The 16297-nt window shown below is 34.5% G+C and overlaps 3 protein-coding genes across 4 annotated transcripts in view; 1 reads left to right on the top strand and 2 right to left on the bottom strand.

Moving 5' to 3' along the window:
* Nucleotides 1-779: 779 nt before the first annotated feature.
* On the top strand, nucleotides 780-4114 carry LOC105125046 (DUF1995 domain protein, putative (DUF1995)). Its single transcript, XM_011025331.1, has 9 exons — nucleotides 780-1188; nucleotides 1797-1884; nucleotides 2430-2543; nucleotides 2748-2830; nucleotides 3067-3181; nucleotides 3290-3381; nucleotides 3461-3526; nucleotides 3679-3772; nucleotides 3880-4114. The coding sequence occupies exons 1-9, from the start codon at nucleotides 929-931 to the stop codon at nucleotides 3988-3990; spliced, it is 1023 nt and encodes a 340-aa protein (XP_011023633.1). The 5' UTR covers nucleotides 780-928; the 3' UTR covers nucleotides 3991-4114.
* A 182-nt stretch (nucleotides 4115-4296) lies between these two features.
* Nucleotides 4297-8127, bottom strand: LOC105125044 (putative receptor-like protein kinase At3g47110). Of its 2 annotated transcripts, XM_011025329.1 has the most exons (3): nucleotides 6110-8127; nucleotides 5099-5911; nucleotides 4297-4936 (listed from the first exon to the last, which is right to left on the bottom strand). In XM_011025329.1, the coding sequence occupies exons 1-3, from the start codon at nucleotides 7827-7829 to the stop codon at nucleotides 4533-4535; spliced, it is 2937 nt and encodes a 978-aa protein (XP_011023631.1). In that variant the 5' UTR covers nucleotides 7830-8127; the 3' UTR covers nucleotides 4297-4532. The 2 variants fall into 2 exon arrangements, with proteins under 2 accessions (XP_011023631.1, XP_011023630.1); XM_011025328.1 differs by having other exon boundaries at nucleotides 5099-8127.
* Nucleotides 8128-8224: 97 nt separating this feature from the next.
* LOC105125045 (pentatricopeptide repeat-containing protein At3g05340-like) overlaps nucleotides 8225-16297 on the bottom strand; it is a 9021-nt gene continuing 948 nt past the window's right edge. The window contains exons 2-9 of the mRNA XM_011025330.1: nucleotides 14906-16292; nucleotides 10256-10466; nucleotides 10025-10105; nucleotides 9907-9944; nucleotides 9745-9824; nucleotides 9463-9546; nucleotides 9122-9230; nucleotides 8225-8967 (exon numbers count right to left, since the gene is read on the bottom strand). Coding sequence (XP_011023632.1) covers nucleotides 8826-8967; nucleotides 9122-9230; nucleotides 9463-9546; nucleotides 9745-9824; nucleotides 9907-9944; nucleotides 10025-10105; nucleotides 10256-10466; nucleotides 14906-16292 — 2132 coding nt within the window. The 3' untranslated portion in view covers nucleotides 8225-8825. The remainder of the gene's footprint in view (nucleotides 8968-9121; nucleotides 9231-9462; nucleotides 9547-9744; nucleotides 9825-9906; nucleotides 9945-10024; nucleotides 10106-10255; nucleotides 10467-14905; nucleotides 16293-16297) is intronic.

Below are 16297 nucleotides of genomic sequence, written 5' to 3'. Positions count from 1 at the left end.
TATATATATATATATATATAAATAAATTTGGACAAGGGAGATATGAGAATTTTAGTGTTATTTTAATAGTTTGTCTAAGAGCGTATGTGAAATTAAACTTCAATTAAAAATCTTTGAAGTAGAAAATAAAAATAATCTCATTTGGCAGTTCTAATTTAAATTCTCTTATTGTCAACTAATCACTGTAATTAATCATTTCTCAATTATTGTAACAACATTAAAACAAAATGTTAAAGAAAAATGAAAAGATTTAGATCAACTAACAACATGAAAAAAAAGTGTATGCTCTCTAAAAATAAAAATAAAATAAAGAAAATCCTATATCCATCAATAAGTGAGAAATGATTGGCTAGAAAAAGAGAAATTTGCAGTAGAGAAAAAAAAATTCAAGTCAACTTCATTTGCAGTGAGGTTGGTACAAGAAGTCAACATTTCTCCATTACTGAAATTTGAAAAACTTATTTATAGTTCCTTTAGACATGATTTACTTAAATAGAAGTACTTTACACTTAATTTCAGTAACAAAGGTGAATTTATCCTCTCTCTTTTAGACATGATTTACTTAAATAGAAGTACTTTACACTTAATTTCAGTAACAAAGGTGAATTTATCCTCTCTCTTTTAGACATGATTTACTTAAATAGAAGTACTTTACACTTAATTTCAGTAACAAAGGTGAATTTATCCTCTCTCTTTTAGACATGATTTACTTAAATAGAAGTACTTTACACTTAATTTCAGTAACAAAGGTGAATTTATCCTCTTCTCTTTTTTGGTGCATGTGTCTGCTTTGTCTCCAAATAATTCACATAAAGCTTGCTTCACTAGCAACAAAGAAAAGAAAAATAGCAGCCCCGTTGCCCCCCATAAATTCTGATAAAAATCCATGTCCTAAGCAGCTTGGCAGTTGGCAGTTAGCTTCGCTTCAATGGCTACTTCAATCCCAAGCTGTTCCTTCCACTCCTACATGGCACCATCAATAATACCAAACAACTCAACATCCACCACTCACTTTACCTTATCTTTTTCACACGCTAACTTAAGTGGGATTTCACTTTGTACAAGAAACTCATCAAGAATCTTGGCAAAGTTTGAGAAATTCGAAGGTGATGATGCTTCTCAAGATAACCTTGAAGAGGCCATGGAATTACAAGAACAAGCACAAACTGTTCAAGAAGAAGATGACAGGTAATTCAGTTTCTTTTGGGTACACAACTTTTCTTGTTTTGTGCTGCTTTTGCTTTGACCCTTAAGTTGATGTAGAGACACAAAATTATAACGATACCCTTTTGTTTCTTTACTTCACCTAGTTGATCCAACAATTGACTTTGGTTATCAGCTTAAGCCTGCAGTTTAGCGTGGTTGAAATTGGTTGAATTTCCATGTCATAAGCTTGAAAATAGTACTTCAATGCATGTTCTATCCCATATTTTAAATCTGTATCAGTCAGATTGGGTTATAGTTGATTTAGTGTTTTCCTAGGACTTATCATTTCATAGAGTCATTATTCCATCTGTATATGTATCCATCTATAGAGAAAACTGCGATTTCTTGTAGCTTTAGAAATTTTCTTTTTTCAGATTCATTGATATTGAGTAGGGAAGGAGAAGGTTTTCTGCATGAATAATATGCAATTACTTTGGTTTTCTAGTCCATTATGTTATACTGTTTTGGATAAGCAAAAGTAAACTGGATCGGTGGCATTAAGATCTTTCGGCATTCATGTTTACTGACTTGTAATGCTTTATATACTAAATGAAAGCAAACTGAGTGATGTTATTTTCTTCATTTTTCAGCTGCCTGCCTTCTGACTTGGAGGGTGCAGTCCGGCAATCTAGCCAAGCTAGTGCTTTGTTTGTGTCTTCAGGAGGAATGAGAGCCATAGTATGTGATAAAGGGAAATGTAATCTTATATTTTGAAGTTGAGATCATCTCTGTTTGGAATCACTCTGTGATTTTTTACAGTGTAGTTTTTTAATATTGCCATCCTTAAGGTCTAGTTAAGTGTAATCAAGAAACCAAAAACCTTAATTTGTTCTACGGGACACTTGGGTAGGGTTTATCTGTCCAAACCCAGGTCTAAGAAGAGTTAAGAGAGAATATGAAACATTATTGCATTTCTGGGACTAGGTACTTCAGTCTTAAACCTTTTTGCAAATCCTGAACTGCCTCCTATTACTGAGCTTCACATCAATCAACCTTTTCAATCAAATCGAGAAATTTAGCTTTTAATCTGTCCAGGTTGAACAAGTATAGTACTTGGCTCAGTTCACTTTGCCCGAAAGTTCAAAGGGAAGATATCAGATTCTTGAACTTTTGTTATGGTGGTGAAATTTTTTGCATTAATTGCAATTGAATCACTTGATTCTCTCCATTTTAATTGCTTTTTTTACCGTTCAAGTTTTTTCTAACCCTCTAACTCTTTCCAGGTCGAACTCTTAATCCCTCAGCTTCAGTTTCTAGATGATGAAGGTGCACAGGCTGAGCTCTGGGAACTGTCAAGGATTTTTTTGGATACACTTATTGAAGAAACAGGAAGCCAGGTATATTTTTACTTTAAAATACTAATAAAGCCACAGTATATGAAAAAAATTCTTTATTTAAACTAATCACGAAAACAATGCAATCTAAGGATGATTAATTGCTAGAGGGAAATTGATGACCAATGGTGCCTGACTTCTTCCACTTACATCTTTAGCCACCACTTTCTTGATTCTGAGCCTTGCTTGCTAATATTCAATACTCAGAGAATCAAAGCCATTTTTCCAGATGCCGGTGCTGCTGCACTTCTAAAATACCTGTGGAAAGATGCAGCTTTTGGGTTTTCAAGGTAGTTTCCACCATGTTGATGAAATCCTCTTTTAAGTTTTTAGTTCCTAAAATCTACCTTGTCCAATTGAGTCTAGCATTTTATGCAGCGGACTTGCATATTAATTGCAGTGAAAAGAGTTTCATAGTCGTTCCTTGTAAATATGAATCTGTGCATTTTTAAAGGTTGTACTCTTGTTTGAATTGATTCATATTCTTGCATATATGTCTGAAACTTTGTGCCTTGCTGTTTTACAGCTTAAGTGACCGGAAGCCTGTTCAGATCGAAGATGACATTGTTGTTATGGTTGTTCCTGATTATCAGATGTTGGAAAAAGTGCAGAAAATTGTATCTGATCTATCAGATGACCCGGTATGTTACTAACACGTACTTCTTCTTTCTTTCTTTTCTTCATCATGTTCATACACCTCAAGCTAGGAAGGATAGTTTATCTGACGGTACTTCCTCATATACTGCTAGCCAAGGCCTCTTATCATGTGGAACCCGCGTCTCATCAGTGAGGATGTAGGAGTTGGGATTAATGTACGGAATCTAAGGAGATACTTTCTGAGGTAATTTTTTTATTCGCAAAATATTGCATTAGTCTGTGATTATGTGACAGTAATTCGCTGTATATCATCTATTTTGCAGCACATTCACAACAGTTTATTCAATGAGACCTCTGCCAGCTGGTGCTGTCTTTAGGTGTTATCCAGGGTAAGAGTCACTTGCCATTCAGAACATTTCCACCACCTTTAGGCACATTTGGTCTAAGCTCTATACAATATTCAGTCATATTTCCTGTGGTGTATTGATTCTCTCTGATAGTTGCATGCACTCCTCATTCTCTCCACTCTAATCATTTCCAGGATGTGGAAGGTCTTTTATGATGATAAAGATAGGCCAAACAGATATCTTCTTGCACAAGAATTCGTAAGACGTCCGGATGCGGAAGAAATCGAGGTTAGTTACCACCAGAAAGTTTTGAAGTCCCCGCATTGAATAAGCAGGGAAAAATAAGATTCTAATGAAAAAATTATGTATATTGATTACTTATTTATCGTCTACAGATAATATTTGGAAATGCAGAAGAGAAATCTGAGCAGGGACCTTCTTTATTCAGCAAGGCAGCAGGCATTTTCTCTTCTCTTAACCGATTCATGAGAGTAATTTCCAAGTAGCTTCCTGTCACCAGGGCATTAATTTGGAGGCTTGGATGCAGAAACCAAGTTTTGTGCCCTTGCTAATATTTGTAGCATGGATTTATACATTGTTCGATATAAAATTCTTCATCCTTCAACCTGAGTTTAGCCTTTTTTTATTACCAGTATTAAGAAATATTGGCAACGTCAACCATTACTTGTCACTTGAAAATTTCATGATAACCTTCTTTGGCCTCACACTTTGCAGGAGCATCAAGTTCATGCATTTAAACGCTAGTTTTAAGCCGCACGGAACATAAAAAACATAATCTCAAATCCAAAGACTGAATTCTGAAGAAACAATCTTATAGAGAGGAAATCATAGTAAAAAACGTGTAATGTGTACATATTGCTGCAAGAATCAATCTGTCAAGCCACTATGAACACCCTTCTACTTTATGCTTTCCTTATAATTTTTTCATTGCAGCATTTGAATGCGATCCATAATGAAGAATACATATTCTTTGTAATGAAATGATAGCTAAACAAAAGCTTTAACACCTTCAATTTCATTGACATCATCAAACACTGTCATAATCATATGATTCTTTTCCAGCCATGCTTAATCTGTCAAATCCCATTTCTTTCCAAGTATGCTGAAGCTCTCCTGTGACCAAAGAGATCGGTGGACGCCTCAGTGGGTTCTCTTCTGTGCACATCATCCCTGCATTTAGCACATGAAGACAGCATTGCTTGAGCTTTTGTAAATCACCACTTGCATCTCCTGAAAGTGACTCCTGCTTTAATGACATGTCTATAATTTCCAAAATATGGTGAGGAAATGCAGCGTCCACCCACTTCCTTATATCAAGTCCATCTGCAAACATTTCGCTTGTTGGTTTCTTCCGCGTTATCAATTCAAGCAGCATGATGCCGAAGCTATATATGTCTCCTCTAGATGATACTTCAGTACTCTGTCCATATTCTGTTTGCAAACAGCAAGTACACTCAGCAAAATGAAAAAAAGAAAGAAAGAAAAATATACATCTCAGTCGGATAAATCTTAATGCACTGCCAGGTGAATAGAGTATGCAGACTAGTTTACACAAGTAAATGAATCATTACCACAAGCCAATCAGATGCATACCTGGAGGAATATAACCAACAGATCCTCGCACAACACTTGTTGTGGTAGAATATTCAGTTGGTTTATCAGCAAAAATGAGCTTTCCTATTCCAAAATCAGCAACATGGGCCACCATATCATCGTCAAGAAGAACATTTTGTGGTTTCAGATCACAGTGCACGACTTGAGTTGAGCATCCCACATGAAGATACTCCAAGGCATTTGCAATATCTATTGCTATTCCTAATCTTTCCTTCAATGTCAATCGACAATTTTCTCCTTCAGACTCACTTGGATAAAGATGCTGTTCCAAGTTTCCATTACCTACAAACTCAAGGATAAGAGCCTTGAACTGTGAACTCCAGATTGATCCAATCATTTTAACCAGATTCCGATGCTTAATTCCTGACAGTATTTGGCACTCCCTTTTTAGGCTTTTGTAATTCTGCCTATTGTCTTCATTTAGAACCTTAACCGCAACGCAAGATATGCTATCGTCAATCCATGCTTTATAAACAGATCCAAAGCTTCCTCTCCCCAAGAGATTGGCATCATTGAAACCATTGGTTGCAATTTCAAGCTCTCTTTGAGTCAAATTTCGGCCTCCATTAAAGGATGGCGAAGCCATTAGAATTGGTTCTTCAGATTCTGCCTCGGCTTTCTTACTAAATAATTTTCGAACGCAGACCCAGACAAATATCAAGAGCAATAAAGAACAACTAATCGTAATTGCAAGCAAATAATATGCCCATTTCCTTACCTTTCTCCTTTTCTTCTGAACCACACATGGCTGGAGTCTCATTAATGCAGAACCACCACACAAGCCTGCATTTCCTATCAATGAGCTTCCATTAAGATTTTTAAACCTTCCCGTACTTGGAACCTCTCCTGTTAATCTATTATAGGAAAAATTAAAATTCTGCATCACTGAGGCATTGGCAAGCCAGATCGGAACTCTGCCTATTAATTGATTAAAAGACAAGTCCAGGACTTTCAAATATGTAATTTGTTTCAAGGATTCTGGAATTTTACCTTCAATCATATTCTTGGATAGGTTCAAGTACTCCAAAGATGCACAACTTCCAATCGAACTTGATATCATGCCAGAAAATTTATTCACTGACAAGTCAATAGCTTGTACAGATACCAGCTTTCCAATACTTGCAGGTATTTCCCCATCTAGATTGTTATTTGAAAAGTTGAGGAAGAGATCCAAGTTAGCCAAAAGGGTAATTTCTGGTGGAAGAGGCCCCTGAAGATTGTTAAAAGATAGATCCAGCTGCATCATGAGAGTGCACTGGCTGAGTTTGATGGGAATATTTCCTGATAAGCTATTCTGAGATAGGTCCAGGTATCTCAACTGTGAGAGGTTACCAAATGAAGATGGGATTGACCCAGTTATGGAGTTATTACCAAGATCAAGTAAACCAAGGTTTTCCATCTGCCCCATTTCATCTGGAATAGAACCTTGAAGCTTGTTTCTCCCCAAATATAGTCTTTGCAACAGCTTCAGCTTTCCAAAAGTTGCTGGAATTGTTCCATCCAATCGGTTGTCCCAAACATGGAGGGTCACGAGGCCACTCAAGTTGCCAATACTATCTGGAATCTCTCCCCTTATACGGTTATTCAAAAGATTGAAATAATAGAGGTCTTTTGACAGATTTCCAATGGAAGCTGGTAAACTCCCAGCAAATAAGCACGAGCCTAAGTGCAGTTTCCGCAGAAATGAACAGTTTGTAAGAGCAGTAAGAAAACTGAGAGAAGAATTGCTAACCAGGTTGTTGCTATGAAGGTAAAGGATCTCAAGGTTCTTCAACTTCCCCAGTTCCTCAGGAACCTCACCCTCTAAGTAATTGATACTCAAATCAAGCAGTGTTATTTGTGAAAGATTTGAGAATGTCACTGGAATCCTGCCAGAAATGTTGTTGTTTATAAAATACAACTTCTGCAAGTTTTGGAGCTTGTTCCCCATTTCGGCAGGGAGTTCTCCTGATATCCGATTCTCAATCAATGAAATTTCACGTAATGCAGTGCAATTACTTAGTGATGCAGGTATTGCTCCCTCAAGAAAGTTCAGGTGCAAATACAAAATCTCTAGCCTGGTCAAAGCTCCTAGTTCCCATGGAATTTTACCAGTAAAGTAATTCACAGCTAATTCTAATCGGGTCAATTCTGTCAGGTTTGATAAAAAGGCTGGAATGACCCCAGTGAGGTTGTTTTGAGAGATAGCTAAAAATGTCAGGTTCTTCATCCAACCAAGTTCTTCAGGAATGACCCCAGACAGGCTATTGGTAGTCAAGTCTAGAAATTTCAAGCTTTGGCAACCATGTAGTGAAGCTGGAAAGGCACCGGTGAGCTTATTTTCACTCATATTCAGATATTCTAGCTGTGAGAGTACTCCCAAGGTAGTTGGGATTTCTCCATGGAAACTATTACTCTGCAAAGAAAGCTTGGTGAGAAGAGAAAGATTGGATAGAAATGGTGATATACTTCCTTGTAAGTCCATGTTTGTGAGCTCGAGATCTATAACCCGGTTTTGGATAGATTGGTGGCATGTAATACCAGTCCAGTTACAGAAGGGATTGGCTTCCTTCCAATCTTGGAGTTGACCTTCTGGATCACTTATTATGCCTGCCTTGAATTTGAAAAGGGCTTGACAATCAGTAAAATTGCAAACAAATGCTGATTTTGCTGGCATGAGATAACAGATGAGACAGAAGACTGTCACAGTGAAGTTTTGATGGTATGGCATCCTCTCTTTTGCTCTTTCTTAGCAGAGATGTTGGAACAAAATGCTCCTTGATGAGCAGACACAATAGTGATTTTGTTTGTACTATTTCTTCATTTTTTCTAAGACTTTTAAGGTAAATATTAACTTAATATGTGAAGAAAGCCAAGAAGAATTAGTCAAACCACCTGCCCTAGTAGAACCCACTTGCAAATGGCTGCAAGTTGATCCATTTTCCCTACCTGCTCGGTGATAAGATATTAGGTGAATTTATCATATTTTGTTGGCAACACATCAATTCTCTGGCAGCAATCGAGATAAGTATTTTATGATCCTCGCTCATACATGTCAGAAACCTGAGTTGAGGACCCCAATGAGTAATTAAAAATACGAGCATCGGTCATAGCAAGCAATAACCAAGTTCAACACACTACTATTATTCAATCCTCTTTTCCTTCCAGTTGTTCAGTGGTCTATATAAGATGCCCACAGTAAACTATAGCCAGTTCAAATTAAAAATGTCAAAGGGAGGAGTGATTATCATACAAGACACTGGATCCCAAAAGGAACAAAATATGAAACTTTATTCTCTGCCTGATACCTAAAACTTAGCATTCCTGAACTGAAGATATGCCATACAAATCCCCTACTCAAGGAAGTAGGGGACACATTAATCAGGGAACTTGAGGGATGCATTGCTCAAGGAGTGGAGATGTACAATGCAATGAACTGCAGCAAACAGGGCGTGGAAGGGTTGTACAACCTGTGTCTAGCAAGCATTTCTGTTGTTTGAGAAATGGATTGGGGCCAGGTACTGGAGGCACAGGGTTTGAAGAAGAGATCCCCCATGGATCCTTCGCTTTTTTTTTCCAATAATATATTGATATCAGAAAGTCTCACATATTAACCGATTGCAGAATTGGTAACTTTTTTGAAATTCAGTATTGCATTTGGAGTCCTAAGAAGCACACAAAATCTGAAAGTATAGATGTTGATACTGCTTCACTGAGAGTTTCAAAGTCAAAACCAATCTACATGTTTGGTTGAGGTCTTTGGTTGCTTCTTTGGCTTCCTGAACCGATTGTTCTCGAACCTAGCTTTAACGATAAGTGAATAAAGCAAGTCTGCCTCAGCTGAACAGTCATAAGGCACCTCCAAGATACTGCATTATCAATCCATGCACCAATTAATGATAAGACATAGGAAGTAAACCATAATGGATTACTGGTGAAGTGGCTGTATTTTCTCTGTTGCGTCACTTCAAAGAGCCTATAGTTCATCAGCAAAATTTTCCGGGGACTGTGAAAAATAGTAACCTGTCAAGTAATTCCTCAAGTATAATCCTCTGTGAAGGTGTAACATAATGAATACAGCTTCTGGGGCATTGACCAACTGCAAGCTGAACTTGGTAGTCTTCGCCATGCCCTGATTAAACCGAATTTAAAATCGAAAATTTTAGTAAGAATTCATGTCCTTAATTGGTACTCAATCACACACCAACATTTCTTTTCCATTTTTAACTCCAATCTATAGGATTATTACACTTTTGAACTGCAATTTTTTCATGTCTCGGCCTTTTGCGTAGCTGCTTTTTCGTAGAGGCAAGCTCAGAAAGACCCAGACACCAGAAAATCTGATCACTAGATAGTAGACCAACCTTGAGATGTCGCCCGTGCAGTTCCAGTTGAAGAAGCATAAGTGAAGGCATAAGGGGCTCTTTGCACGCATGAATATGGACACCCTGCAAATATGTTGAACGGTACGGGTGAAAAACTCAAAAAGGGCTCTGACCCAGTTAAGGTCCTAACTAGGAATTGAAGTGACAGAGAGTTCATCAACAGTCTTGTTCCTCAACATGTAAGCTCGTGAAGATTTGAAACCCTAAACTCTCATTTCAGACAAGGTTAGAACATGGCATATCTAGAATTAACATTAATACCTTTGCCGACACAAAGAACTTCATTAACAAAGATATCAAATGCTTCACACTCTGGCTCTTCAAATGGATCCAAACATTCCCTACAAATGCATCTCCAAGCATTTAGCAAGTCAAATAAAATAAAAAATTCAAAGTTAATGACCAAAATCCATCAAATTTCACCTTTCAATGATCTCTGGACGGCTGAAATTAGATAACATCTACAAAAATCATTAGCACAAAAAAATCACAATCATCTTCGAACTCTCACTAATCATCACAAATTCAATATTTTGAGTACCTCATACGCTTGAATTACGCGGCGAATCATTAAATCAGAGACCTTGCCATCCTTATTAAGATCAGGATGAAATTGCTTCACCTTTATACACCAAAAAAACAAAATAATCAATGACATTGGATTTTCATTAAATGAATGATCAACTATAAACATATATTATTAGACAATTACCACTAATGTTAGCACTATATTTATATTACATCGACTAAATCAAAGTGAATGTCTTCATACTTTAGCCCTGAAAGCTGCTTTGATCGCGGCAGCAGAGCAACCAGGCTTGATGCCAAGTACTGTGTAAGCTGAAGAAGTGGAGAGAGGGGAATCCTCTTCAGCTCTCCCTAAGCAATGAGGTTTGAACTTAGAAGAAGTTGAAAGAGAAGGGAATAAACGAAGTGGGATTGTTTTGGAGGGAAAGTTGTGACAGTTATTGGGGTTTGTAACGGTTTTTTGAAATGGAGGGATTGGAGGGAGAGAACTGTAGAAACACAAGGACTCCATTTTTCTGCTCTGTGGTTGTGATGGTGTTTCTACCCCTGCTTTTTAACTAACTAGTGGCTTCGGAGAGATGGCAGTTGGGATTTTTTGTGGAGGGAGAAAAACGGTGCGTTTTCAAGGTTCTTCTTCTGGCATTAGTGATTTCTGACTTGGAAATAGATTAAAAAAGAGAAACCTCAATTTAGTCCCAAAATAAAATATATTCATCCTCAGATGCATCTCAAACCTATAAATTTATCAATTAAATCCCAGACTTTTTCTTTACAGTTCTCAATCATCTCCCTTTGTCTATTCATTTTAATAATTTAAGTTTAATGTGCATATTTTTGAACCAAAATATAATCATTTTGAAGAAAAATTGAGGGGAAAAGGTTAATAAATGTTAAAATTATCGGTCTAATGTGCATATTTATGCACTAAAGCAGGCATCAATTTGAAGAGAAATTGACAAATATGTCAATGAACATTAATGGAAAGATGCAATTGAGAAGTTTTTTGAAATATTTTGGATCGAATCGATAAACTTTATAGGTCTGAGACTCAACTGAGAATGAGTTTTTGGGATTGGGACTAAATTGTAGTTTCCTAAAAAATATCTGACTTGGATATTAACTTTGGTGGAACAATTATCCATGCAATAACTTTTTTTGTCTTTTCTTTTTCCTTTTATTTTGATAATTGTTTTACTAATTATAACACTTTTTCATAGCAAAATGGATTAAATTGACAAATTATTTAGTTTTACAAAATACAGAACATATTTATCCTCCTTCTATCAATTTCTGTGGGAAGAGAGCCATGCAAGTAGTTAAAGGATAAATCCAACAGCATCATGACAGAACAGTGAGTAAGTTCGATAGGAATGCGTCCTGATCAGTTGTTATGAGACAGGTAAAGACATCTCAACTGTGTGAGAGTTTTCCAAGCCCAGATGGGATTGAACCAGCTATGAAGTTCTTGCTAACACCAAGAATACCAAGTTCTTCCATCTGCAACATTTCATCTGGGAGAAATCCATGAAGTCTGTTGCTCCCCAATTTCAGTCTCTGCAAATGCCTCTGCTTTCCAGAAGTTGCTGGAGTTGTTCCATCCAAGTAATTTTCCTGCAGATTTAGGGTCACGAGACCACTCAGGTTGCCAATACCATCCAGAATCTCTCCTCTTATACTGCTATTCAAAAGATTGAAATAATAGAGGTCTGTTGAAAGATCTCCAATGGAAGCTGGTAAACTCCCAGCAAGTAAACAAGTGCGTTAGTTCAGTTTTTGCGGAAACGAACAGTTTGTGAAGGCAGTTTGGAAACTGAGGGAGGAATCGCTTACTAGGTAATCAGTTTTTTTATAAAAAAAATTTTAATACTTTAACTTTTATAATAACTAAACTTTAGACTTTTTTTTCTACGAAGTTGTCATATTTTTTTATTTTATTATTATTAAAAATTAAAAAGATGTTTTTTTCGTAATATTCTAAGTGTGTATTATTTTTAATTAATCATTGAGTAATTATATTATTAAATTATTTATGTAGATTAAATAAAATCAAGTTAATGACTCGAATATTAAATTTTTTTATTTTAAAAAAAATTCTATCATCACCTTATTATTTTATTTTTATTTTTAAAAATTTAGCTTAACTTAAAACATATCACTAACTATCAATCTAGTATATTACATTAATTTATATTTTTATTTTTATGGCTTCAAATAACCATTATTTCAATTTTATTTGAGTTACTATTTACTTAATTAATTTTTGTCATAATAAATACAAGTAATAATAACTTGAAATTACTATAGCAATCAACGCTCATGATTAAACCTAACCTTAATAAACTCAATTTTGATTGAATTGATGTAAAATTTAAATTATAAACGAGATGGATTAATTTAAGTTGATATAATTAATTAAAAAATTAAAATAATATTATTTAAAAAACATATCAAGAATCGCATATAGATTAATTAAATAAATTCTAATTTAATTTTTTATCAAGACAAAAAGCAAGTCAGATAGGTCCAAATAGACCACCTATAACACTGTCAATAACTCATTATATCTGAATAAATCTATAAATGATGGTTATGGTGTAATGAGAAATGAGATGGTATGCTCGTGTGCTATTATGAGTTTATAAAATAAATATATTTAATAGTGTTATAATTATAAACCAGCTATATAAGTAATAAAACGTAACGATATAATGAAGTCAATATTTCATGACAGAAAAAAAAAAGATTGTGTTGGTGATAAAAAACTTGAAGATTGAAAAAAAATAATTTGTAGCAATCTATAGTATTTTGTAAGGAAAAATATAGTACTTTCGCAACATGATTTAACTTTTATGTTAATAAAAAATAAAAAAAAAATTATAAAACTAAATTCTATACCAACTTGATATTAAAAGAAAAACCAACAAAGATAATTTTTATAAGAAAAAAACTCATAAGAAAAAAATATTATAACAATTGATAATGTTTTGTAAAGAAAATTACAGTAATTTCTTCAATAAGGTAGATAAAGACAATTTTAGAAAAAATTATAAAAAAAATCATTTAAATAAATATTGTAGTAATTCACAGTATTTTATGAAAAAAATTATAACACTTTCCTCATATGATTTAGTTTTATTGTAATTATAATTCTTAACAAACTTAGTATTAAAAAAATTAACAAATAAAATTTTGAAAAAAATCATATAGGAAAACACTGCAACAATTCATAATGTTTTAAAGAAAAGAATTACAAAGTTAAATTCTTAATAAGCTTAATATTAAAAAAATAAAATCAATAAAGATAATTTTAGAAAAAAATAACAGAAACAACAGGAAAAACAAAAAAAAAAACATGTTGGAAACACTATAATAATCCATAGTGTTTTGTAATGAAAGCTACAGTGCTTCCCCACATAATTTAGCTTTATTTGTAATAACTTGTGATTGTAATTCTCAACCAGCTCAATATTAAAAAAAAAATTAACAAAGATAATTTTAAAAAAAATCATAAAATAAAAAAATATATGAAGAGATACTCTAGCAATCTACAGTATTTTGTAAGAAAAGCTACAATATTTTCTCCACATTATTAAATTTTATTACATAGTTAAATTATAACCAACTTAACATTAAAGAAAAATCAACAAAGATAATTTTAAAAAATATATAACAAAAAAAACTAGAAAAAAAAACATGTAGAAAAAAATATTATGGCAATTCACAGTAATTTGTGAGAAAAGTTAAAGTGATTTTTTCACATATTATAATTGTAATTTTTAATCAATTTAATATTAAAAAATAAAATTAAAAAGGATAATTTCAGAGAAAATGATCAAAAACAAAAACAGAGAAATACTGTAACAATCAACAATATTTTAAAAAAATTATAAAATTAAATTTTCAATCAGTTTAATATTTAAAAAATAAAATCAACAAAATAATTTTGAAAAATAAAAAAATTATGTGAAAAAACATCATAATAATTCATAATATTTTAAATAAAAAATATAAAATAAAATTTTTAATCAGTTTAATATTAAAAAAACAAAATCTATAAAGATAATTTAAACAAATAAAAATATATAAAAAAAAAAAAAGAAAAGTTGGAAAAAAAGGGAAGTAATTTTAGAAAAAAAATAAACAAAAAGGATTGGGGAAGGGGGAGGGGGTTGGAAAAAAAAAACCAAAAAGTAAAAAAAAAAATAAAATTAATGCATCTAACAACTACAATACAGGAAAAGAAAGAATGATTGAGTACTGGGGCCGGAAGAAGCCGTCTAGATGGTACTTTTTATTCTTGCATTTGATGCCGCTAACAGACCCCACTTGCACGAACGATCACTGAGGACCTCCATTGATGTCAGATTATGAACTATGGTCATAGCTTGCAAAAGCTGACTAATTTCCTTAGTTTAAGTCAGGTTGTGTATGATCATTAATGTATACCCCATGCCAGCAAGAGCAATGAGCTGGATGCCAAATACGCTCTAGCTGCCTTCCAGTTTGAACATTATGATACTGGGCATAAGCCAATTCAGCTATCATTAACAGATTCAATTCGGGGTCGACTCAGTTTGCAGATTAGGTAGATCAACTTAAATTATGATTTATATTAAAAAAAAAAACTTGAAAAGCTCGTTTTAGAGAATTTTTTCAATAAAAAATCTGAAACCACGTTGTTTTTGGTAGGAAAAAAACTGGTTAACACATCAAAACAAGACTCATCATTTATTCAATATTTGAAAAAATTATATTTGGAGGACTAGACTTACAAAATTCATGCAGAGATTCAGCCTTTCTTTCCAAATTGTAATGACCGATGGCATATCAGTCCCCTTAATTTTCTTCAAAGCTTAGTTTACTAGCTAGTAATCGATCATCATTCATCAGCAATCCCTTTTCATCTTGATTCACGTAGGAGAGAATGTATCTCTTATCTGGCACATAACCTTCATCTATCATGTGCCCAAACAACTCTGCCAAAACTCCATATATGATCTCAGCTTGTGGGTGCATTTTATCTTCGACAACAAAGCTGTGCAAGTTATTTTCAATCTCAATCCAACTTATTCCAGTTTCTTTGGCAACACACATTTCTTTCATTCTCTTAATAGTCTTTGCTCTTTCTTTCCATCTTCCTTTAGAAGAATATATATTCGCCAACAAAACGTAAGGAGAAGGCTTCTCAGGTGCTGATAAAATTAACTGCTCAGCTGCATATTTCCCCATTTCAGGATCTCCATGAATGCCACAAGCTCCTAGCAATGCCTGCCAAACAAGCACGTCAGGCTTCATAGGTAATCCCTCAATAAAAGTCTTAGCTTCATTAAGAAGCCCTGCTCGGCCTAACATGTCAACAACACAAGCATAGTGCTCCATTCTAGGAGTAAGCTTATGAACTTCAGTCATGGATTTTAAGAACTCCATGCCTTTTTCAACTAAGCCTACATGGCTACAAGCATGAAGCAATGAGAGAAACGTAACATCTGTTGGCTCTACACCTTTCAATCTCATCTCTTTATATAACTGCAGTGCTCTAGAGCCATCCCCATGACGAGCAAAAGCAGCTATCATAGAGTTCCAAGAGATTGAGTTCATGCAAGGCATTCGACTGAAGACTTTGGTCGAATCCTCCAAATCTCCACACTTTGAGTACATATTAATAAGCCCATTGCCAACAAAGGGATTAGAACCAAAGCTCCGTTTGATAACTAATGAGTGAATTTGCTGGCCAAGACCCAAGGATGTATCTGCACCAAAAACCCCAAGGACAGCTGAAACCATGTTGGGATCAATCTCAGTTCCTGCCTCTAACATTTTCACAAAAAATTGCATAGCTTCTTCCTCCAACCCATTTTGTGCAAAACCCGCAAGAATTATAGTCATGGAAACCTCATCAAGTTGTCCTGCAGACTCAAAAATCTGCAAAGCATCTCCCATGCTTCCACATTTTGAATACATGTCCATTAGCGCACTTTCAACACAGAAATCTGATTGAAGACCCAATTTCCATAAACGTCCATGAATTTGACACCCTTCTCTCAATGCCTGCAGACCTGAACACGCCATCAATGAACTCAAATACGTCAAAGAATTCGGTTCTACCAATCCATTAGTCATGTCCACAAACAATCTCAAACTATCCCTGTATAATTCACTTTGTACTAGCCCTGATATTATTGCAGTCCAAGTAATAACATTCCTTTCAAGCATCTCATCAAAAACCTGCATTCCTGAACTAGGAAAACCACATTTAAAATAAGATGTTATCAATGCATTCCCTACA

This window comes from Populus euphratica, unplaced genomic scaffold (assembly GCF_000495115.2).
Source record: "Populus euphratica unplaced genomic scaffold, PopEup_1.0 scaffold28.1, whole genome shotgun sequence".
NCBI classification, from domain to species: Eukaryota; Viridiplantae; Streptophyta; class Magnoliopsida; order Malpighiales; family Salicaceae; genus Populus; species Populus euphratica.
The sequence above is the reverse complement of the archived record's forward strand: the minus strand, read 5'-3'. Positions and strand labels throughout refer to the sequence as shown.

Coding starts and splice junctions, on each gene's coding strand:
- LOC105125044 (XM_011025328.1), bottom strand. CDS start 7,829: ATGCCATACCATCAAAACTTCACTGTGACAGTCTTCTGTCTCATCTGT. Junction 4,937..5,098: donor TGTTGGTTATATTCCTCCAG/GTATGCATCTGA, acceptor GTTTGCAAACAG/AATATGGACAGAGTACTGAA.
- LOC105125046 (XM_011025331.1), top strand. CDS start 929: ATGGCTACTTCAATCCCAAGCTGTTCCTTCCACTCCTACATGGCACCA. Junction 3,182..3,289: donor CTGATCTATCAGATGACCCG/GTATGTTACTAA, acceptor ATATACTGCTAG/CCAAGGCCTCTTATCATGTG. Junction 3,382..3,460: donor CTAAGGAGATACTTTCTGAG/GTAATTTTTTTA, acceptor TCTATTTTGCAG/CACATTCACAACAGTTTATT.